The sequence below is a fragment of the Pongo abelii genome, chromosome 6, assembly GCF_028885655.2.
Source record: "Pongo abelii isolate AG06213 chromosome 6, NHGRI_mPonAbe1-v2.0_pri, whole genome shotgun sequence".
NCBI lineage: Eukaryota > Metazoa > Chordata > Mammalia > Primates > Hominidae > Pongo > Pongo abelii.
Window position 1 is genome coordinate 28,810,401 of NC_071991.2, and position 22,913 is coordinate 28,833,313.

The following is a 22,913-nucleotide window of genomic DNA, read 5'->3' on the forward strand; positions in this document are numbered from 1 at the left end:
TTCTGATTAAAAAAAAAGTATTCTGCAGAATTGTAACTGATGTGCCACCAATTTTAACAAGCTATTGATGAAAAACATTTTCTGAAAAATAGTCACGTGCTATTATTTAAACTGCTCAAGTAGCTCATTTTTTATCTGATTTAACCAATGTGTATAAGATCACCTTTTAAAATTATATATGAATACTTCTGAAGCTGATATTACTAAGGACTTTAGAGCTCGCTAAGTTCAATGTCTACCATAAATTGATATTCTCATATCAAATCTTTTTCTCTTTCATTTTAATTTTAACTTTATATTAGTAAATGTTTCTTTTTTCTTAAAAGGTACTCTTAAGCTCCTATTGGTAATCAAATCTCTCAAAATTTTAGCTTTTGAAAATATTTTAATTTACCCCTACTTTAATAAGTAGGGATATTATGGTATTATGTAGGGGTATTAGGTATTATGACTATTCAATTGTATCTTTAATATCATGCTTCCTCATTAGAATTTTCCTGATTCTGTAAAAATTACGTCAATTTGGATTTTATATTGAAAATCTAGAATTTACTTAAAAGGGTCTAAATAAAATTTGCATGTGGCTAGACATTAGTTTGGTTACACTTAATTTTTCCATTTTAATTGGGATATGATTGACAAATAAAAATTGTATAAGTTGTATCACCTTACATATATGTTCTAATAAAGTTATATATTGTGAAATTATTAATATAATCAAGTGAATTAACATGTCCCTCACACCTCACCTAGTTGCCTTTTCCTGGTGTGGTGAGACTATTTGAGTTTTATTTTCTTAACAAAGTTCAAGTGTACAATACATTATTAATAACTATAGTTATGGAACAAAAGGCAGCAGAAACCTCTGCAGACTTAAATGTCCCTGTCTGACAGCTTTGAAGAGAGTAGTGGTTCCCCCAGCACAGAGTTTGAGATCTGAGAATGGACAGACTGCCTCCTCAAGTGGGTCCCTGACCCCCGAGTAGCCTAACTGGGAGGCACCCCCCAATAGGGGCAGACTGACACCTCACATGGCCGGGTACCCCTCTGAGATGAAGCTTCCAGAGGAACAATCAGGCAGCAACATTTGCTGTTCAGCAATATTCGCTGTTCTGAAACCTCTGCTGCTGATACCCAGGAAAACAGGGTCTGGAGTGGACCTCCAGCAAACTTCAACAGACCTGCAGCTGAGGGTTCTGATTGTTAGAAGGAAAACTTAACAAACAGAAAGGACATCAAAACCCCATCTGTACATCACCATCATCAAAGACCAAAGGTAGATAAAACCACAAAGATGGGGAAAAAACAGAGCAGAAAAGCTGAAAATTCTAAAAATCAGAGTGCCTCTCCCCCTCCAAAGGAACGCAGCTCCTTGCCAGCAACAGAACAAAGCTGGAAGGAGAATGACTTTGACGAGTTGAGAGAAGAAGTTTTCAGACCATCAAACTTCTCTGAGCTAAAGGAGGAAGTTCGAATCCATCACAAAGAAGCTGAAAACCGTGAAAAAAGATTAGACGAATGGCTAACTAGAATAACCAGTTTACAGAAGTCCTTAAATAACCTGATGGAGCTGAAAACCATGGCACAAGAACTACGTGAAGAATGCACAATTCTTCAGTAGCCAATTCGATCAACTGGAAGAAAGGGTATCAGTGATTGAAGATCAAATGAATGAAATGAAGCAAGAAGAGAAGTTTAGAGAAAAAAGAGTAAAAAGAAATGAACAAAGCCTCCAAGAAATATGTATTTGTTTTTATTCAAATTTATATTCCTGTCCCATCTAAATATTGATTAGAAGAGAGGTAGGCACAAACTTTTATTTTGGTTACATTTTGCAAAGTTCTCTAATTTACTTTAGATGATGGGCCCCATTTACTTCATGAACATATGTGAGTATTAAGTACAAGTACAATAATCTCCCTACAACAGAGGACCCTGAGACACTGCAGAAACATGGATTGCCAAAATCTTTGTCTTTCCACATTATTCTTCCTTTTACTTTTTATTTCAATGAAAATATAAAAAGATAGGACGCTACAAATTAGAAATTGATTAGTGGATAATATGCATACATTATTACAGTAAGTTCAAGAATAAGTAGAATATATGAATAGAACCAAAACAATTAAAGAGATTAAACTTTTTCTATGAAGAAAAGCTGAGTAGATAGTTTCACTTGTAAATTTGACCAAATATTTAATAATGAGTTAAAACCAGGTCTTTTAGTTTACTACCCCTGCAAAAAAAATAACTGAATAACAGAAGAAACTTACCAATTCATTCCATGAGGCCAGTATTGCCCAGACAAAAGTCAGGCAAAATCATTACAAGACTATAGACTATTATCCCTTATCAATATTGACATAGAAATCCACAAAAATAATAACAAAATAAATGTAGCCACAAATGAAAATTATTGGACACTATTACCAAGAGGGGTAGCTCACAATACAAATTTAACATTCAAAAATCAGTCAACATAATACAGCTTAATAAAACAATAAAATATCAAAATGATCATTCTGAAAAACACAGAACATTTGACAAATCTAGACCCATTTATGAAAAAACCCTAACTAGACTAGAAACACAAGCAAAATTTTTACACCTGCTATAAGACATCTATTAAAAACCTACAGCTAATATCATGCATAATGTTGAAATCCTGGGTTTGAGAACATTAGTTTGGAAGCAAGACAAGAATATATTTTTACCACTTCTATTTTAACAGTACACTGGAGATTTTGGCCAGAAATATCATGGAACAAAAATAAATTCATGACCTTCAGATAAAGATTGGAAGCCTATTCAGATGACTTCCTGTATATAAAAATTTCTAGAAAATTTGGCCAGGCGTGGTGGCTCACACCTATAATCCCAGCACTTTGGGAGGCCGAGGCGGGGGGATCACCTGAAGTCAGGAGTTCGAGACCAGCCTGGCTAACATGGTGAAACCCCGTTTCTACTAAAAATACAAAAAATTAGCCAGGCGTGGTGGTGTGCGCCTGTAATACCAGCTACTTGGGAGACTGAGGCAGGAGAATTGCTTGAACCCAGGAGGCGGAGGTTGCAGTGAGCCAAGATCACGCCATTGCACTCCAGCTTGGGCAACAAGAGTGAAACTCCGTCTCAAAAAAAAAAAAGAAAAGAAAAGAAAAAAAAATTCACAAATGCTCACTATAATAAATGAGTTAAGATTGCATGATTTAAAATAAATATAAAAATATTAATAAAAATTCTATATACTAGCAATGAACAATCTCAACATGACATGAAGAAACAATTCCATTTACAATAGTTTCAAAAGGTAAGGCTGATTGTGGTGGCTCACAGATGTAATCCTACCACTTTGGGAGGTTATGGCAGGAGGACTGCTTGAGGCAAGGATTTTGAGACCAGCTTGGGCACACACAGCAAGACCCCATATGTACAAAAAAATTTAAAATCCATGGAATGTGGTGGCATGCACCTGTAGTCTCAGGAGGCTGAGACTGGAGGATTGCTTGCACTTAGGAAGTTGAGGCTGCAGTGAACCATGATTATGCCACTGAACTCTAGCCAAGTTGACAGAGCCAGACACTGCCTCAAAAAAAAAAAAAAAAGAAAAAGAAAAAAGAAAGAAAGAAAGAATTAATTATCTGCAGAAGATTTTAAGGCTCTGCTCCAAAATTATAAGGACATACACCAGGCTTTATGTATACCAACCTATGAAAGATACAACAGCATTCCTGTCTCCCAGTCACACCTCAAAAACCATTGCATCTGCAGTCATATGGCACAAGTGGCAAAGTAGCTTGCATTGCACTCTGGACTTTTTGCAGGGCCTTCTATTACTCTGTGCCCAATTTAAAAGTAGCAGCTTTCCATTACATTCATTGAATGGGCCAGGGTATCATACTCAAACTAGGAATGGGTTTCTCATAACCCAAAGAAAGCTGCCAGGTCTTGTGCCTTTTTTTGATGTAGGAGAATCTATACGTAACCACTTTTTCTTCATTTTAAAAGGTATATTATAACATGCCCCATATTATTGGACTCCTAGAAATATCACTAGCACAGAAATGAGATCAAACAGAGACCTCTTGTGGGGGCCCATGGGCACACAACCATAAAAGTTAAAAACAAAAACAGAAACAAAGCAAAAAACAAACAAAAACTTTAGTTTCTTTACACTGTGAACCAATGTACATTAAAATGTTGTAATAAAACAGTGACTAAAAGTAACTAATGTAATAATAGTCAAACACCGTGATGCCATGTCTGAGACTCATAAATATTTTCAATTCCATGCTAGCAACACTAACTTCGGGGGACACGCCCCTAGCACAGCAGTTGTTAACATACAGTTGCTCTGTGTGCAGTAGCAGTGGCCTGTCTTAGGCCAGCAACATCACATACATACATACATCTTCTTTGTCACCACTCTAAAGCTTTCGAATTCAGATATGAGATACTTACTTAACTGCTTAAGCATATAATGTTGTAACACACACAGCATAATGAAAAAGCTCTTCAAAATTTATGGTGTGAAGAAAAATAAATATCCTGAGTTGTTTTTCATTAATTCAGTGTTGAAGCCCTGTTTCTTCTGTATTACACGTGAAGTATAATTTTGATAAATTTATTAGTGGTGAAAAATCATTTAAGGAGGAAAAAATGATATAAGTTGAATGATAACTCACACATTATTTCTGGCTGAGAATTTGAGGAGGTGGAAGTGGAATAATGTCTCTATTTTTGGCAGGAGCCTCTGAGAATAAGTGCAATGGGTTAATAAGGCGGAAGGGCCTCAGGGTGCTAATTTCTTCTCCCTTTGCCCAGAAATGAGCTGTGACATCACTCAGGGCTTTCTCCTTCACATGCTCCCTTTCTTTGCAATTGATGTCACAAAGATCTGCTGACACTCTCTGTGACAGAGCTGTTTGGAACTTACCTTGTGACCCCATTGTGAGCTGCTAGCTCCCATCTCCCCATCCAGAGAGGAGCTCCTATTGCCGATCCCCAAGTGCAGGGTGCTCTGAGCTTCTGTCCTCCTTGACAAACCTAGAAATGGGAAAGAGAGATTTCAGGGTGGGACTTGAGCCATAATTGACCCAGGGTCAGTCTGTGGCATAAGAGCTGCACCTCAGCCTAGAGCACATGCCCAACATGCTCATCACCAAATGTTCAATCAAGGACCCTCTGGGGCACATTGTCTAGGCTGATGTATAGCCCTTTTGATGCTGACTTTCTTCTTGAATGTATTTACCACAGTCCCTGACTCAGAATAGTGCTCAATAAATAGCATGTTTCCTCTTTTTCCTGCCAGGGAGTTAAAAAAAAAACAAAAAAAAAAACAGCTACATGGGAAATTATAGAAGAGAAAGAGGTTTATGATTGAAGTGAGGGTCAGGAACTTTTGTGGATGAGGCAGATTTTAGCCAAGATTTGAAGGACAGATTCATTCATTCATTCAACAGATGCTGCAATATACCTGATATGTTTCAGGTATTTTAATGAAATAAGAATAGGGCTGGGCATGGTGGCTCACGCCTGTAATCCCAGAACTTTGGGAGGCTGAGATGGGGGGATCACCTGAGGTCAGGATTTCAAGACCAGCCTGGCCAACATGACAAAACCTCGTCTCTACTAAAAATACAAAAATGAGCTGGGCGTAGTGGCGTGCACCTGTAATCCCAGCTTCTCAGGAAGCTGAGGCAGGAGAATCGCTTGAACCTGGGAGGTAGAGGTTGCAGTGAGCCGAGATCATGCCACTGCACTCCAGCCTGGGCAACAGAGAAAGACTCTGTCTCAAAAAATAAAAATAAAAAAGAATATAACAGTGACCACCATCACAAGATTTTCAGTCTAGTGAGGCCGAGAAACTTCCCCGAAATCATCACACAAATACAAACTTCATGAGAGCAAACTCAATGTCCAATAGGAAAATGGAAAAATTATGAAATATTCTTTTGATTTAATGTTATATAGCTACTGAAGTTGTTTCAAATAATTATAAAATGATCATAAGAACTGTTATATTCTAAAAGTATGGTATAAAAGTACAGGATAATTCTTATTTTATAAAAAATAAATGCGTATTTACCTCTGCATGGAGGTGGTTCTATGCCACACTAACCTGTGGTTATCCCTGGTGATGATATTAGAAAGCATAGACCACATTCTCTTAAAAGAGTAAGGCTGTAGCCAGGAGGCAAGTAGATTTGTTTTTCCACTGTTTGAATTTGCAATTAGATACTCTGCATGCTTTAAATGTAATGGAAGTTGTGATATATACTCGTATTCTTATGGTAGGTTGTTCCATTTTGGTTTTGATGTTGGGGAAGGATAAGGTGAAGGTCCCTGCGGACTCTTCTTGTTCAGCGGGACACGTGTGGTCCTGGGGAAAGCCGTCACACAGTGGGCTCTGAAAAAGGTGGCCTGTGGGCACTAATTCCCTTTCAGTCCCTGCCTAAGCAAGATTCATCTTCCTCTGCCTGCTTTTTTATTTCTTTTCTTCTATTGTCTGGTATTTTTGAAGATAAAAATTTGTTTCCAAAGGGGAAGTTCCAGAAATTCTTCCAAGAATGATGGAAGTTTGATTTCCTAGTGAGTATTCCTGGGCAACTGATTAAATCCCTTTGTCAATACTAAAAATCTGGATTGTTCTGGATTAGTTCCACCATTTCACCATGAGAACTCCCTCTTCTATAATCCCCACCAGAAATGACTGCTTTGCTTGAAAGCTTTTCCCTGAGAAGTCAGTGGTGTGTTACTCCTTTATCAGCTTAAAAAAATAATTATACATTTCTGGGATTTTGTTTTGTGTCCCTGTGTTTTTTTTTAAGCAACTGCTGTTTTCAAGCTAAAAATCAGAAGTATTACGGAAGTACTGATGATGTACTCAGAGGAAAACAATAAAGCATATGATTTATTTGTTATAAGATGTAAAAGTTCTAGAAGATTTTCCTCTGATTTGTAAATTTTTTCCTCTCAAGAAAGTTTTTCCTTATGTTTTATAATTTCTTTATTTTAAAGACCTGCTGGGTTACTTAAAGTATGATAGTTCTGTTGTTGGAGTGAGGATAATGCTGCATTCAACCTGCCTTTTGTGGCATCTTGCTTACCCTACTTTGCAGAACAGAGATACCAAGAATCGGCCTTATGAAGCTGGGGCTATTTTTGCATTGTGATTTCAGAGATGCTGAAAAGACCTCTGACTGATTTCCTAATACTCAAAATGATACAGTAAGGGACTTGGGAGTTTAGGTCTTAAGACATTTCTTCATGAGTTTCCGTTAAAATCTAAGATAAAAAGTAGCTGCCTGGAAGAATCTTACCAGGGTTTGCTGCCAGCCAACTGAATAACTTATTGGAGAAAGGACTCATGACTCCTGGGCCTGAGGGACAGGCAGACAGGGAGATGGCTTCAGCAAGGACTTTCCACAGGTGACCCTGGTTCTGCAGTGACAGAAGCTCCTGTTGCACAAGGTTGTAAAATTATTCAGAAAGAGTAGGGATAATGCACTTATATTTTACCTGCTTTCAAACTCATTGACAATTTACTTCTGGGAATTATTTTTTCTCTTCTCCAGTAAATTTATAATCTATCTCATTTCTTGTCTTTTCTGCCAACCATTGTATTTTTTTAGGGACAGTTGTGAGAAATAAACTATGATTTCCTATCAGAGTGCTTGTTATAATTCCATTCTACTTTTCTGTGAAAATGTGCAACCTTCCAACTCTCAGTCATCATCTTTCCCCTTTCTCAATTCTTATTTTGCTTCTTGCAAGTGTTTTTCTTTTCTTTTCTCTTTTCTCTTTTTTTTTTTTTTTTTTTTTTTTTTTTTTTTGAGACGGAATTTTGCTCTTGTTGCCCAGGCTGGAGTGCAATGGCATGATCTCTGCTCACTGCAACCTCCACCTCCTGGGTTCAAGCAATTCTCCTGCCTCAGCCTCCCAGGTAGCTGAGACTACAGGCATGCGCCACCGTGCCTGGCTAATTTTGTATTTTTAGTAGACACGATTCTTCTCCATGTTGGTCAGGCTAGTCTCGAACTCCCAACCTCAGGTGATCTTCCTGCCTGGGCCTCCCAAAGTGCTGGGATTACAGGTGTGAGCCACCATGCCTGGCTGCTTCTTGCAAGTTTTTGAACATGTTAGTGAAGAAGCAGTTGAGTCATTTTGTGAAATAAATTTCCATTTACAAACACAGCAAGATGACACATTCATGGACTCCAAACATAGGTAGAACTGTCCCTCCTTATTTCTGCATTCCTGGATTCAACAAATGCGAATCAAAAATATTTTAATAAGGTTTCTGTACTGAAAATTTACAGAATTTTATTTTTCTTTTCACTATTCCCTAAACAATACAGTATAACAACAATTTAGGTATTAAAAGTAATCTAGAGAAGATTTAAAGTATGCAGGAGAATATGCATAGGTTATATGTAAATACTATGCCATTATATATAAAGAACTTGTGTATCCATGCATTTTGGTATACAAGAGGACTCCTAGAACAAATCCTCCAGAAATAGCAAAGAAATATGATAAAGAGTTTACAGTGTTCATAAAACTCTAGCTGCTTACTAGAACAGTCCGATGAAATAAAAGGCAGACTTGAAACTGCCCTTGGCCTGTATGGCTTGGCTGGCAGCCCCTGGCTTGCATGCCCCTTCTAGCAAGATGCACGTTAAGGCCACTATGTGCAGCTGAGGGAGAGTCAGGTGGCTCTTCACCAGGAGCAGATCACATCCTTCTTTTGTCTTCACCAGGAGCAGATCACATCCTTCTTTTGTCTTCACCAGGAGCAGATCACATCCTTCTTTTGTCTTCACCAGGAGCAGATCACATCCTTCTTTTGTCTTCACCAGGAGCAGATCACATCCTTCTTTTGTCTTCACCAGGAGCAGATCACATCCTTCTTTTGTCTTCACCAGGAGCAGATCACATCCTTCTTTTGTCTTCACCAGGAGCAGATCACATCCTTCTTTTGTCTTCACCAGGAGCAGATCACATCCTTCTTTTGTCTTCACCAGGAGCAGATCACATCCTTCTTTTGTCTTCACCAGGAGCAGATCACATCCTTCTTTTGTCTTCACCAGGAGCAGATCACATCCTTCTTTTGTCTTCACCAGGAGCAGATCACATCCTTCTTTTGTCTTCACCAGGAGCAGATCACATCCTTCTTTTGTCTTCACCAGGAGCAGATCACATCCTTCTTTTGTCTTCACCAGGAGCAGATCACATCCTTCTTTTGTCTTCACCAGGAGCAGATCACATCCTTCTTTTGTCACCTTTCTGCCTCTTAAGAGTGTCATGCTGAGAGGCATGCCTTCTTGATGCAGAAAAGAATTTGCTGGCAAGCTCTGCCAAACATCCGTTTCCATGTACTTCCTATGTACCCACAGTTGCAGATCATGGGAAATTAGATAGTTTATCAAAAACAGCTTTCACTTTTTAAAATGTTCCTTTTTAGTTTTGGTTGAAAAAGACAAAAGACACAGTCCTAATTTCAGAAATGAAAGAGGATCTATCATTACTGATCCCATGAAGAATTAAAGAATAATAAAGAAACATTATAAACCACTCTTTGCCCACAAATTTGATAACCCAAATGTAATAGACAAATTCTTTGAAAGAAACAACCTACCAGAACTCACACAATAAGAAACAGACAATTTGAATAGTACTATATTTATTAAAGAAATTGGGTCAATGATAAGTAACCTTACCAAATAGAAAGTACCAGACCCAGATGAGGTAACTAGTATATTTATGCAAATATTTAAGAGAAATTATTCCAACCCTCTACAATCTCCTCCAGAAAACAGAAGCAGAGTGAATACTTTCAAACTATTCAATGGGGCCAGGATTACCATAATGCCAAATTCAGACAGAGACATTACAAGAAAAAAATGCAGGACAATATCTCACATGAAGAAAGATGCAAAAATCCTCACCAAAATATTAAGAAATCAAGTCCAAAAATGTAAAAAATAATTATATACTGCAACCCAGTGAGATTTATTACAGGCATGCCAGGCTGGTTCAACATTTGAAAATAAATTAGGCTAAGTGTGGTGGCTTATACCTGTAATCCTAATGCAGTAGGAAGCCAAGGAGGGAGGATCACTTGAGGCCAGGAGTTCAAACTAAGCCTGGGCAACACAGCAAGACTCTGTCTTTAAAAAAAAATTAGTTCATCATATTAAGTTTTAAAAAGATAAGATTTCATCAATACATTCAGAAAAATCATTTGACAATATTCAAAACCCATTCATGAGAAAAACTCTCTGCAGACTAGAAATAGAGGAAAACTTCCTTAATTTCATAAATAATGTCTATTAAAAAAACCTGCATCTGGCCGGGCACAGTGACTCACGCCTGTAATCCCAGCACTTTGGGAGGCTGAGGTGGGTGCATCATGAGGTCAGGAGATTGAGACCATCCTGGCCAACATGGTGAAACCCCATCTCTACTAAGATACAAAAAAGTAGCCAGGCATGGTGGTGCATGCCTGTTGTCCCAGCTACTTGGGAGGCTGAGGCAAGGAATTGCTTGAACCCGGGAGGCAGAGGTTGCAATGAGCTGAGATCACGCCACTGCACTCTAGCCTGGTGACAGAGCGAGACGACATCTCAAGAAAAAAAAAAAAAAACCTGCATCTAACCACATACTGAATGTAGAAACACTAGATTCCTTCCTGCTAAGATCAGGAGCAAGGCAAAGATGTCTCCTCTCACCATTCCTATATAATATTATACTATAAGCCCTAGGTAATGCAATAAGACAGGAATAGAAAAGGTACATAGACTGGGAAGGAAGAAATAAAACAGTCTTTTTGCACAGATGATATAATTACCTATGGAGAAATACAAAAAGATCACAAAACAAAATCTTAGAATAACCAATTTTAATGAGCAATTATAGCAACTTTGCACAATATAAGATTAATATACAAATGTCAATTACTGTCCTATATATCAGTAATGTAATTAGAATTTGAAATTTAAAAATTCAGTGACATTTATGCTAGCACCAATAACAATGAAATTCTTAGGTACAAATATAACAAAATAAATATAAATATAGAATCTATATGAAGAAAACTACAAAACTGTGAAAACATCAAAGACGATCTAAATAAATGGAGAGATAATCCACATTCAAGTAAAGAAGGATTCAACATTGTTAAAATGTCAGTACTTCCCAACTAGATCTACATATTCAGTGCAATCCCAATCAAAATTCCACAAAGCTAGTTTGTGGATATTGACAAACTGATTCTAAAGTTTATATGGAAAGGTAAAAGACTCAGAAGAACCAAGAAAACAGTTATAGGAATGACACTACCCAACTGTAAGCACTACTGTAAAGCTACAGTAATCAAAACAACACGGTACTGGTAAAAAATAATAGAGAAACAGATCAATCAAACAAAAGATAAAGCTCATAAATTGACCCATAAAATATAGTCAGCTTATCTTTGAGGAAAAAGCAAAGGCAATTCAATTGAGAAAGAATACTTTTTCAACAAACAGTACTGGAACAACTGGACATCCACATGCAAGAGAAAAGAAGAAAAAAACCCCTAAACCCAGACCTGACAACTTTCACAGAAATAGTATACTAAGAATGGATCATAGACCTATATAGAAGGAAAACTCACAAAACTCCTAGAAGATAACAAGGAGCAGAATCTGAATTACCTCAGGTTTTGCTCCTTTGATAAAACACCAAAAACGCTGGGGGCGGTGGCTCATACCTGTAATCCCAGCACTTTAGGAGGCCGAGGTGGGTGGATCATGAGGTCAGGAGATTGAGACCATCCTGGCCAACATGGTGAAACCCCATCTCTACTAAAAATACAAAAATTAGCTGAGTGTGGCAGCGTGTGCCTGTAGTCCCAGCTACTTGGGAGGCTGAGGCAGGAGAATCACTTGAACCTGGGAGGAGGAGGGTGCAGGAGCTGAGATCGGCCACTGCACTCCAGCCTGGGTGACAGGGCGAGACACCATTACAGAGAAATGAAAATTATAAAAAGAATGGGATACAGAGATAATGAAATGAAAAATTAAAAAAGACCTTAGAGTTTATAAACAGTAGAAACAGAAGACAGCAATAGAAATCATCATCATCCAATCTGAAGAGTTAAACAAGTTTGAAGAAAATGAAAAGCTCCTTAGAGACCTGTGGAATGACTGAGTCCGAGAAGAAGGAGAGACAGAACAATTAAATATAATACAAAAGCAAATAAACAACTCATAGCTGAAAACTTGCAAAATTTGGTCAAAACCTCAAATTTGTATATTCAAAAGATGAGCACACTTCAAAAGAAAATATACACAAAACCATACCAAGGCCCTATTAGAAAACTGGCAGGACAGGGTTTTCAAGGGACTTGCTATGTTTTCTCATTTTCACTATTTATAATAATGGACAATATGCTCTCCTTAGAGTTTTCTTCCTGCAGAAAGTCTGATAAGTCAGGCGCAGATGACTCTTTAGTCTATTTTTCAAGGTTTAATTTCTTACCTTGGAAATCAATTAAATTTGTTTCTTCAAAATCTTGCAGTAAAATAGATGTTCTAGAAGTATGCCCAGGGAGATTCTGTCCTGCTGCGTCCGCCCTGCACAGAACTGACACTGTGCCTACCCCAGTTTCAGAAGCGTGTAGTGTGGAGTACTTAAGGGTTAATCTAAAAAAGCAAATGGAAAAATGGATTGAAAAAGTGATCACTGTTAACTTCCACCGGCAAAGTCTTAAAAGTGGTTCCAAAGGGAGTATTTAAAAAGAGGTAAAGATTTTTCCAGGGCACCCTATTCAGAGCAAAAACAAAGACACCGTCCAAACCTCACCACACAAACTTCCTCATGTGTTGGGAGGAACCAAGGCGCTCTCTGGTCCTGCACCTGCGTTAATTACGGCCGGGAGGTCCACACTAGGACCCCAAGGCCTGGGAACCAGCCTGGGTGGGGGACAAAGAAGTGGTGGATGTGGCTCGCAAAGTCGTTTAAGTGGTCCCTTCCCCATGGCAGTTTCCTGACTGGATGCAGCAGGGTCAGGCCTTTCCCTGGGACATTTTCTCATTGTTATTATAGTGGCAGGAGCGTCCCTGTGCGAGGCCTGACCCAGGTGTGGGCCATGCAGCCAGCCCGGGGTCCAACAGGTGCATCTGGGCAGTACAAGGGGATTCGTAGCAGCCCAGACAGAGAGAAAAAGGTGGTTTTCAAAAGGGAAGTGCCAGGTTACCAGAGACTGGGTACCTTCACATGAGGCAGTGAGTGAGCTGATAGTTTCCGGACACTCACGAGGGAGCTTCCGGCGCTGGCCCAAGGGGAGCACTGCGCATGTCTGAAGGGGTGTGGCCAGGGGAGGGACAATAAGAGGACGTGGCTAAAACGAGTGGCCCTTCAGAAGGAAAGAGCGGTGTCGAGCCGGCTACTGGGGGGGGGGGGGGCAAGCGTTACCATAGCAACCCTGCTGTATCGGCTATGAGAGGCTCTTGGCCTCTACCTGGTCTGTGGAAAATCAAACTCTGGGCACAAGTCATGAAGCCGGCACGTTGGGGAGACACCGTGTCACAATTACAAGGTGAGATCAGCCTCCCCGTCCAAGCCGGTCTCCTCGCGGGCAGGAGAGGTTTGTGAACAGCCAAGCTTCCCTCCGCACGGCGGAACTGCACTGGAAGCCTGGAGGAGCTCGGTGGAGGAGGGACCTTTGCTGGGAATGGGGGGAGCTGTAGTCTCTTATCCGCACCCAGCTATTAGTCGTAGGCTCGCAGGACTACAATCCCAGCACTAAACAGGACCGTGAGCGGTGCGGATCCCTGGAGGTAGACATAGCGCGGTGCGCCCCTGCCGGGTATTCAGGCAGGAGTAGTTTTAGCCGCTTCCGGCCGTTGATCGCAGGCGATCAACTACAATCCCAGCATGCAACGGGAGTGGGGGGTGGTGCAAATGCCTGGAGGAAGGGGCCGCGTGGTGCGCGCCTCGCCAGGCATTCTGGGAGGAGTAGTTTCTTAACCGCTTTCGGCTGTTGGTCGCAGGGCTACCGGCCTACAGTCCCAGCAAGCGCCAGGCTCAGTGGTGGTGAGCAGTCCTGGAGGGAGGGGCAAGCCGTGTGGACCTCGCTGCTTCCAAACCTATGCTGGCCACTGATTCTGTGCCATCCCTGGCTAAGGGGAGTGAGTCCGGAGAGGGACTTAAGGGGCAAGTTGGGGCTGGGCAGTGAGAAGGGTGTGACGCTGCGAAGCGCACCTCGTCTTTGCCTAAATCGGGCGGGTCTCAGCCTCACACCACCTCTCGCTGCTCAGCTCGGTTTCCCTCCAGAGCATCACGCCTCCTCCAGCACAGGAGCCGCCTGCTTTCCTAGGCAGCTGTGGAACTGGCCTGAGGTCCCAGACGCTGTCCATTGTGCTGCTGCCCTCCGCGCTCTCCAGGCAGAGCGCCAGTTCACCGGCTTTTGGGAGAAGTCGCCGCCTGACCTGCCCGCGGACAAGGTCACAGCTTTGCAGGGGATTGACATGGGCTGTGGTTTCCTGGAAATGTCACCCTCACCAGCGCCTTTTACATGGATGTGAATTTTGAGACATGAAGGAGGGTAATTATTGGTTTACCCAGGAGATGCTAAGAGCAGAGGAGCAAACCCTAATTTCCAGGCATGTGACCTGAGCCAGGGACAGGCTAGCCAGACCCTGAGCCCCCAGTGCCGCCAGAGAGCAGCCTATTGCCCTGGTTTCTGTGGAAGTCTCTTCATGCTGCTGGGCCTTAGCCTCAGGGACAGCTCAGTCAGGTGAGGGTGGGAATGACCCATGGGCTTCTGGAGCTGGGCTGGTGGTCCTGGAAGGCCGGCCCATGCCCCTTGGAGAGGGTCTTTGTGCTGAGGGATGCCCACAGAGGCCTGGGTACCAGGAACACTGCTCCAGGCAAGAGGCCTTTCTTCCAGATTTGGCTGGAAGGAAGACTTGGTCAGTTTTTCCACCTTGCAGGGCTGCACCCCATAGACCTGGGTTCTTGGAGACCTCGAGGGCTTTGTGTGGCCCACTTGTTTTGATACTGAGGACACCCCTGCTGGCTGTTAATTTCAGGGCAAGGGATGTGAGGCCATTATTTTAAGTGAAATAACTCAGGAATGGAAAATCAAATACTATTATTTTTCACTTATAAGTGGGAGTTAAGCTATGCGTATGCAAAGGCATACACAGTGATGTAATGGACTTTGGAGACTCAGAAGCAGAGGGTGGGAGGTGGATGAGGGATGAAAAAACTACCTATCTGGTACAATATAAACTACTCAGGTGACAGGTGCACTAAAATCTCAGAATTCACTGCTATATAATTCATCCACGTAACCAAAAACCACTTGTACTCTAAATGATACTGAAATAAAAATTATAATAAACAAATTTATAATAAAATTAAAATTATAATTACATAATTATAATATAAACAAAAATTGTAATAAGAAGAAGCTTTTTTTTTTTTTATTCTTAAAAAGAAAAACCCAGTGCCACAGTTTTGGGTTCTAGTGTTTTGGATAGAAAGCCCCTTTTGCTCAGTAACACACTCACTACTGGAGAAGCAAAATCCTGAAAATTCAAGAAGAACCTTGGCATAAATGATATGTCTGACAAGTTATTTATACACTGCCTACATGAGTTTTGCAGATATGTTTTAAAGACAAAGATCCATGTAGACTGGGTCAGCTTTATGCTTGGTCATTTTATTTCCAATTCTTCTCTCCTAAAATACAAGTCATGGGTTGCCATGGTGATTATTCCAAATGCATTGTGATCATATGGAACTGGTGATCTTTTCTAATTTCCCTTTCAGTTACAAAATGAGCCCGATGCTCTTAGCCATCAAAATCTCACCAACACCTACTACTTCAGTTTCAACTCTGGTTCCTTTTTCAAGGCAATCACTCAAAGTTGCAAATCAGAGAAAGGCAAAAATGTTTTAACCAAAAACTTAATAAAAAGTTATACCCTCCTGAAGCCATGTAATTTGGGTTTTATTTATTTTATTGTCTATTCAGGTCCATAAACCTACAACTGTAACAATATATACCATTCAGGATAAGTTAATATTTATTGAATAGTAAAACGAATATATGTTAAGGGTAGATCTGGCTTCAAGTATAACTGCAATCAGGGCTGGTGTGATATGTCCAGTAGTCAAGGACAAATGTCAGTTGTAATCTGACCTCCTCCACTTGAAACACACAGCAATACTTGAAACGTCTGAAAAGAAAGTTACATAGGGAAATAAATGAAAAGTTATTAATTAGATTAAGAAGGAATTAAACCTGATTTTAAAATAGATAAAGACATACAAATATAAAAAATAATGAAGAACAATTAGCCTAGATGGAGGAGCACTAAAAGTATGATAGAAAAGAAATATATTTAAAAATATTAGTTTCTGAGTTAAGTTTGTAGATGTAGGGACCTGACAAAGAGTTGCTCCTACACATTAAACAAACAAACAAAAATGCTGGAGAAACTTCAAATGAATGGATGGTTTCTCCTGAGCCCTTTAGAGAACTGAGGTCACAGGGCAGACTACAAACCCAACATCAGGGGATGCAGAAAGCCTGCAGGTCACACAGGCTCCAGGCTTTTATGTGCACCCTGAAGACCATGTAATCTGGTAAAATTAAGCCAGAACTTTTGAACTAGTTCCTGGTGGCTGTGTGTGGGTGGGTGAGGAGAATGAGAAACCCTGGAGTCTACAGACATAGGGTTTACACCGTTGTGTATGATTTTTCTAGGAAGCCTACAAGGCCTGTCAGGGAAGATGGGGTAGAATCCTGAGGATGCTCCCACACAGTGCTGATGGGGAGGGACCACTATCCCATCCACTGCTGCAACTCTGGAGACACAGCCCTCACATCTCTCCTATATAACATAGGGCCTAATCTGTGGAGAAAGAGCATCCAAACCTGAGCCAGAGGGCACTGGGGAAAAACTCATGGAACTGAGGGTGAAGGAACAAGGCCAACACCCGCATTTCTGCACAGATGCATCTCCCATAAAGAAAAGAAACCATTAATTTACAGGGCACTGTTCAAGGCCCACTTCAACTGGGAGTTAAGAGCATGGAGAAAGAGCATGTTTCCCCTACCATGGACAAGGAGGGACAGGAATATGCTTTTGTCCTGGCATTGCATATACAGGAGGGGCAGGAAACTCTTCAACGGTCAGTAACCCCACACCCCAGTTCACAGTGCTAAGTCTGAGGCTTCCTCAGAACATTAGAGATCTCCTCACTCCCTCACCACTGCCACCAGGCTAAGAAGCATGGAGTCAAAACAGTGGAATATAGCTGGGCCAAGTGCAAGAAACCACATGTGGGAAGAGGCACAAAGGGAAGGCACAGCAAACTCAGGAGATATTAGCAAAGTATCATGAGAGGGATTTGAATTTTCTGGTCCTCAGAAGGTTGTTACTGCCATAACGGCTTTTAACCCCAGCCTACCCTCTTATCAACGTGACCACAAACCCCTACACTAAGGCCTATCTGAGAGAAAACTGCTCGTCAATAACCTAAAAACTATCCCCTTTCAATGTCAGTGGGCTGATGAAAAAATAAAAATAATAAAGATTTACCCCAATGCACTATCCTATACAACATAATGCTATTGCTTTTAACAAAAATTAGAAGCCAAGACATCCCTTTTTATCTTTAGTGAGATCTTTATTTGTGTTAAAACCAAATTAAGGTCCCAGTGCGGAGTTTAGGAGGCTGGGACTTCAGATCACAGCGGGCGCCCGCCTCCCGCCCGCCGTGGCCATGCCGCGCCGAGTCCGGGAAGGCCCAGCGGAGGCTCCGGGGAAGGCGACCCCAGCAGGCGGCCTGGCCGGCGGCATTGAAATGGGCGTCCGCTCCCCACGGAGCGCGGGAGGTCGTAGCTGCAGCAGGACAAGCGCTGGCACCAGCCGGGCACCGCGCATGGAACCCGCGTGCGCACTGTCGCGGTCACGGCGTCCCGGGCCGGCACCGCGGCCTCGGCTCCCTGCTCTGCGGCTCTGTCTCCAGGGCGGCGTTGGGTTCTGAATGTTCCGGTTCCACAGCAGCCAGACGCGCGATGCCCAGGGACTGCCTGACAGCAGCGCTGGCTGCGGTGCGGCCAGGGCGCTGGCGTGGCCGAGGCCATGGTGGTCGTATGTTCCATGGACGCCATCAAGGTGAAGCTCATCCACGGCCAGACCTCCAGTGCAGAGGAGTCTCCCACCAGGTTAGGGAGATTGTGCGAGAACAAGGGGACTCACCGGGGCCTCATGGCACCCACGCTGAAGCAGGGCTGGAACCAGGCCGTCTGCTTCTCCTCCTGACCTCCCTGCACAACTGGTACTGAGGGGACAACCCCAGCAAGCCCATGGACCCGCTGGTCGCTGGGGTCTTCGGAACCATTGTGGGCGCAGCCAGTGTCTTGGGAAACGCTCCTCTGGATGGAATCGAGACCCGGATGCGGGGCCTGGAGCAGCACAAATGCGGAACACACCGGCCTACGGCTGCAGATCCTGAGGAAGGAGGGGCTCAAGGACCTCTACAACGGCACTGTCCCCCGCCTGGGCCGCTGGACCGCGTCTCCCTGGATGTGACCAGGGATAAGGGTAACAGTATTTATCCTCTACCAGGCGGTGGAGAAGCTGCACAACAGTGTGGAGGACGGACTAAGCCCAGAGGGGTCATGAGGGAACCCCCCAGGCACCTCCAGAGCGGCCACCACCCTTGTCTCACATGATTCCAGCGAGAAATGCCAAAAGGCCCCTGCCCACGTCCCTCGAGCTCTGTGGCCTGCCCTGTGCATTGTGGCGTCAAGTCCATTTGTCCCCTAGTGCCATGTCTCCCTGTGGTCTGTATGTGACACTGCCCCTGTGTCCACAAGTCTGGCCCGGCCGTGGCTGGAGGTCCATCTGGCCTGTGAGTCTGTGCCCACTTGTCCATGTGATTATTGTGAGCCCTGGGCCTGTGATTCATTTTCTACGTCATGCGACACTGCGCCCCGCCTCCCGGGGTGCCAGTGTGGCCTGAGTCCTTGGCCCTGTCATCCCGGCCCGGGTCCAGTCCACTGCCTTCCACCCTGCCCTGGCCTACCACAGCTGCCTCTGGGCCTCGGCCTGGTTTCACTGCATTCTTGGGGTTACACCCCTGAACCCCAAATTCCGCCCCTCACCAGCGCTTCTCCTACCATTGGCTTGACTGGCCCACGGCCCCTCCCTCTGCCCGGGAGAGGGTGACACCCACCACTCTGAGGATCACCCTGCCAAGGCAGAATAAACCGGATCCTATTGTAAAAAATAAAAAATAAATAAAAAGTATGAAGCACAGAAGAAAATAAGCTACGAGGAAAAAGGGTTAGAAGATTTTTCTTTCTGAGTCAGAGTCTTGCTCTGTTTTACAGGCTGGAGTGCAGTGGCCGGATCTAGGCTCAATGCAACCTCCGCCTCCCGGGTTCAAGTGATTCCCCTGCCTCAGCCTCCCGAGTAGCTGGGATTACAGGCATGCCTCACCATGCCCAGCTAATTTTTGTATTTTTAGTAGAGATGGGGTCTCACCATGTTCACCAGGCTGGTCTGGAACTCCTGGCCTCAAGTGATCCGATTGCCTCTCCCTCCCAATACAGGCATGAGCCACTGTGCCTGGCCCGGTTGGAAGAAATTTGATATCACATAAACTTTGCATACTGGAAATATACTTATAATATTTTAAATGTAAAAAGTATTATAAATATATTTATATTTGTAAATATTAATATAAAATATTAAATTTAAATATTTTAAATGTTTAGGTAAAAAATGAGGAAAAGATGATATCAAAATAATTTTTGAAAGAGCAGGAAACTATAAACTGAATGAGGAAATTTGGAAAAGAGTCAAATAGAAATGGAATAATTTAAACAAAGAAATTTAATATACGATATGTGAGTTAATTATAAAATTAGACTACGTTGATGAGAGAATTAGTGAACTGGATTAATGAACTGGAATTTTGAGCAGAACGAATATAACCAAATAAAAGAAAGAGAAACAAAATAATAGTAATATGAATTTAATTATACATATGTGAAGAATAGAATGACAAAGAATAAAGCACAATTATTTCACTTGAATTCATACAAATAATAAGTCATACTAATAAATAATTATTTACAAATTTCTAAAAGTAAAAACCAGATATGTGCCTAAAAGAGACACTGTGCCTGAAAGCAAGCAATAAAGACGCTGGGTGTAGTGGCTCACATCTGTAATCACAGCACTTTGCGAGGCCAAGGAGGGCGGGTCACTTGAGGTCAGGAGTTCAAGACCAACCTGGCCAACAAGGTGAAACCCCGTCTCTACTAAAAATACAAAAAAATACAAAAAACTTAGCCGGGCATGGTGTCAGGTGCCTGTAATCCCAGCTACTCTGGAGGTTGAGGCAGGAGAATCGCTTGAACCCGGGAGGTGGAGGTTGCAGTGAGGCAAGACTTCAGCCTGGGTGACAGAGCAAGATTCTGCCACCAAATTCAAAAAAGAAAAAGCAATAAAGAAAGATATCCAACACAATAAGTCAAACTGCATAACACCAAAGAGAATGAAGAAACTTCAAAGCCATGAGAGAGAGAATCTACACATGTGAGAGCAAAATCTCCACAGCCCAGGCAGAGGCAGAAAACTGAGAAAGAAATATTAAGAGTGCTGAAAAATTATTGTTCAACCTATAACTGAATACACAGCTAGCATATATTTAATAAAGAAGGGTAAACTAAATAACCTTCAGAAGTAAAACACATACACACACACAAAGAGAAATTTTATCTACCAACAGGAGCATCTTAAGTGTACACTTCAAGAAGATAGAAAAGTTGTCTTATATAAAACTTAAGGGATCAAAATTAAATATAAGAAACTTGTGGACACAGGGGACTATGATGGTGGACTCTAAACTAAAGAAACCACCAAGTTCTTGGCAGCATAGGTTTCAAAAGTATTTAGATGAAATAAAAGTGTAATAAAATAATATATAAAATCACCTGCTTCTTGAATTATTTGATGTCCAAATCTGTTTTTCAGATAATTATTTTCATAATTTATTATCATCTATGATATTTATATAACACATTATGCAAAATTTTGATTATTCTATTATCAGAACTAATTAGCATAAAAGGGCTAACAGATAGAAGTTGCCCATAAGCATCTGGACACCCATGATGAATGAGTCATAAGCCCATAACAGGGTTGAGGAGGATGAGATGATGAGGCCCACCCAATACATAACCACAAAGCAACTCACCAGCATCAGAATGGTCTGGGTGGCCCTTTTCTCTGGGGAGGCTTTTGCAGAGAGGTTGGTGCTGGGAAGGTACTGGGGTTGTCTCTGATGCCTGGACAAAATAATTACCATGTATACCCTTGAGAGCAACATGACTGCTACAAAGAAGACATCTGCAAGTAGTGGCAGCATGAAAGACAGACTCCTGATGATGTAGCTTATGTAAGAAAGTGAACAGTATTTACTGATACTTAGCACATTGCTATCGGTCACATTAGAAGAGGCCACAGTTGAGGAGGGCAGGTTACTATGGAGAAAGAAACTGAGAACCCCAAGAAGTGAAAGATGCAAAGTGTGAATTTCTGTTTAATTCTTGCCAACCAGGAGGTGCTGGGGGTAATGGTGACAGCCTGGAGCACACTCCGGAGGCAGGTGGTGCAGATGGAGAGCCCTCATCCCTCTATGCATGTAGAAGAATACCTTACACTTGAAGTCATTCTGAAAATACTGTAACTCAAACAGGTCCGGAGATGCCGATAAGCTCACAGTGAGGAGCATCGCTAAGTGGACAAGGGCCAGGTGACAGGTGATGAGGTCAGTGGGCTTAGGACTGCAGTCCAGAGGGAGTGTGAAGATACAGAAGAAAAGGAGGAAGGTGTTGGCTGTGAGTCCAATACCAGCTTGGAAGAAAAGGGCAATTTTTAATAGTATCATAAGTGGAATATGGTCGTCTTAATGGTGAAGAGGAATCATATTTTATATATCTGAAAAAGCAATAGACATCCTATCATCAGTATTATTTATTGCACGGTCAAAATTATTACCAATATTATCATTTTAATTTTACCCGTTTATCTTGATTAGCCTGGAGTATCTCATATAAATTCTTTAAAATGTAGCCTAAGCATTTTATCTTACAACAAATAAGTTATACGTATCTGAAACTTCCATACATCCACAATCACACCTATGTAGGGTGCACATTATCTATACTCATAGAGTACTTCTGGCTCACTCCTCAGAAAGCATTTCCTTCCCTTCTGAATTCCTCAAATCACTGAACATTCTCAGATCAAAACTTTTTTTCTTCTTAAAAGCTTTTCAACTTCTAAGAATATATACATATTTCAATGCTCAAAGATGAAAAAATGTCCACTAAAAATTTTATCCTCAGAAAAACTATCAATTAAAAATAAATAAAAAATAAAGACATTTCAGGTAAATAAAAGCTGAGGCAATTTTTTGATAGCAGACAGATCATTTGAGAAAGAATAAAAATAAGTTTTCAGGCTGAATGCAAGTAATCCCAGATAATTTTAATGCCCCCAAAAGACAAAGAGGACTAGTAAATGTAACAAATATTTAAGGCAATATAAGAAATATTTTTTCTCATATTATCTGATTGTCAAAAGCAACTGTGTAATATTGTTTGTAATGGGATCTTCAGTGCTATAACATAAAGAAATTTAATTTATTTGCTAATTACAGCACAGAGAAAGTGGGTTCAAGAAAAGATATATTGGGCTAAGAAAATCTTTCCAGATAATAACTTGTATCTACAAAGATTTAAAAAAATACATCAGAAAAAGTGAAGGATTAAAATAACATAATGAATAATAAGAAGTTTAACAAAACAAACCTGTAAATACACAAGTGCTCTT

At 41.5% G+C, this 22,913-nt stretch overlaps 3 protein-coding genes and 2 pseudogenes across 8 annotated transcripts in view; 3 read left to right on the top strand and 2 right to left on the bottom strand.

Annotated features, from left to right (window-relative positions):
• Positions 1-10, top strand: part of PONPYGV1R-PS1951 (vomeronasal 1 receptor ponPygV1R-ps1951 pseudogene) — a 612-nt pseudogene extending 602 nt beyond the window's left edge.
• Positions 1-13,917, bottom strand: part of LOC129060657 (uncharacterized) — a 26,430-nt gene extending 12,513 nt beyond the window's left edge. For 2 of the 6 annotated variants that reach the window (XR_008527504.1, XR_008527505.1), the window contains exons 1-3: positions 13,255-13,416; positions 12,523-12,686; positions 4,934-5,043 (exon numbers count right to left, since the gene is read on the bottom strand). Coding sequence is in view for 4 of the 6 variants with exons in the window: in XM_063725724.1 (XP_063581794.1) it covers positions 8,574-9,374 (801 nt within the window). In the remaining 2 variants the exon portion in view is untranslated. Of the gene's footprint in view, positions 1-4,933; positions 5,044-6,142; positions 10,170-12,522; positions 12,687-13,254; positions 13,417-13,458 lie in introns of those variants that run through there. The other 4 variants (XM_063725724.1, XM_063725723.1, XM_063725722.1 and 1 more) reach the window with 4 other exon arrangements.
• On the top strand, positions 13,483-15,984 carry LOC100446249 (uncharacterized). The gene is made up of 3 exons (XM_054560761.1): positions 13,483-13,548; positions 13,734-14,590; positions 15,823-15,984. The coding sequence occupies exons 1-2, from the start codon at positions 13,483-13,485 to the stop codon at positions 14,568-14,570; spliced, it is 903 nt and encodes a 300-aa protein (XP_054416736.1). The 3' UTR covers positions 14,571-14,590; positions 15,823-15,984.
• A 2,386-nt stretch (positions 15,985-18,370) lies between these two features.
• On the top strand, positions 18,371-18,739 carry LOC129060658 (tricarboxylate transport protein A, mitochondrial-like). The gene has a single exon (XM_054560553.1). It carries the CDS (start codon positions 18,371-18,373, stop codon positions 18,737-18,739), a length of 369 nt encoding a protein of 122 aa, XP_054416528.1.
• Positions 21,074-21,966, bottom strand: PONPYGV1R-PS1950 (vomeronasal 1 receptor ponPygV1R-ps1950 pseudogene; annotated as a pseudogene).

What these genes read in the sequence shown, in the direction of transcription:
- LOC129060658 (XM_054560553.1), top strand. Translation starts at nt 18,371, where the DNA reads ATGGACCCGCTGGTCGCTGGGGTCTTCGGAACCATTGTGGGCGCAGCC.
- LOC100446249 (XM_054560761.1), top strand. Translation starts at nt 13,483, where the DNA reads ATGAGAGGCTCTTGGCCTCTACCTGGTCTGTGGAAAATCAAACTCTGG. An exon ending in GGGCACAAGTCATGAAGCCG is followed by an intron (nt 13,549 to 13,733) that starts GCACGTTGGGGA and finishes GGGGAGCTGTAG; the next exon opens with TCTCTTATCCGCACCCAGCT.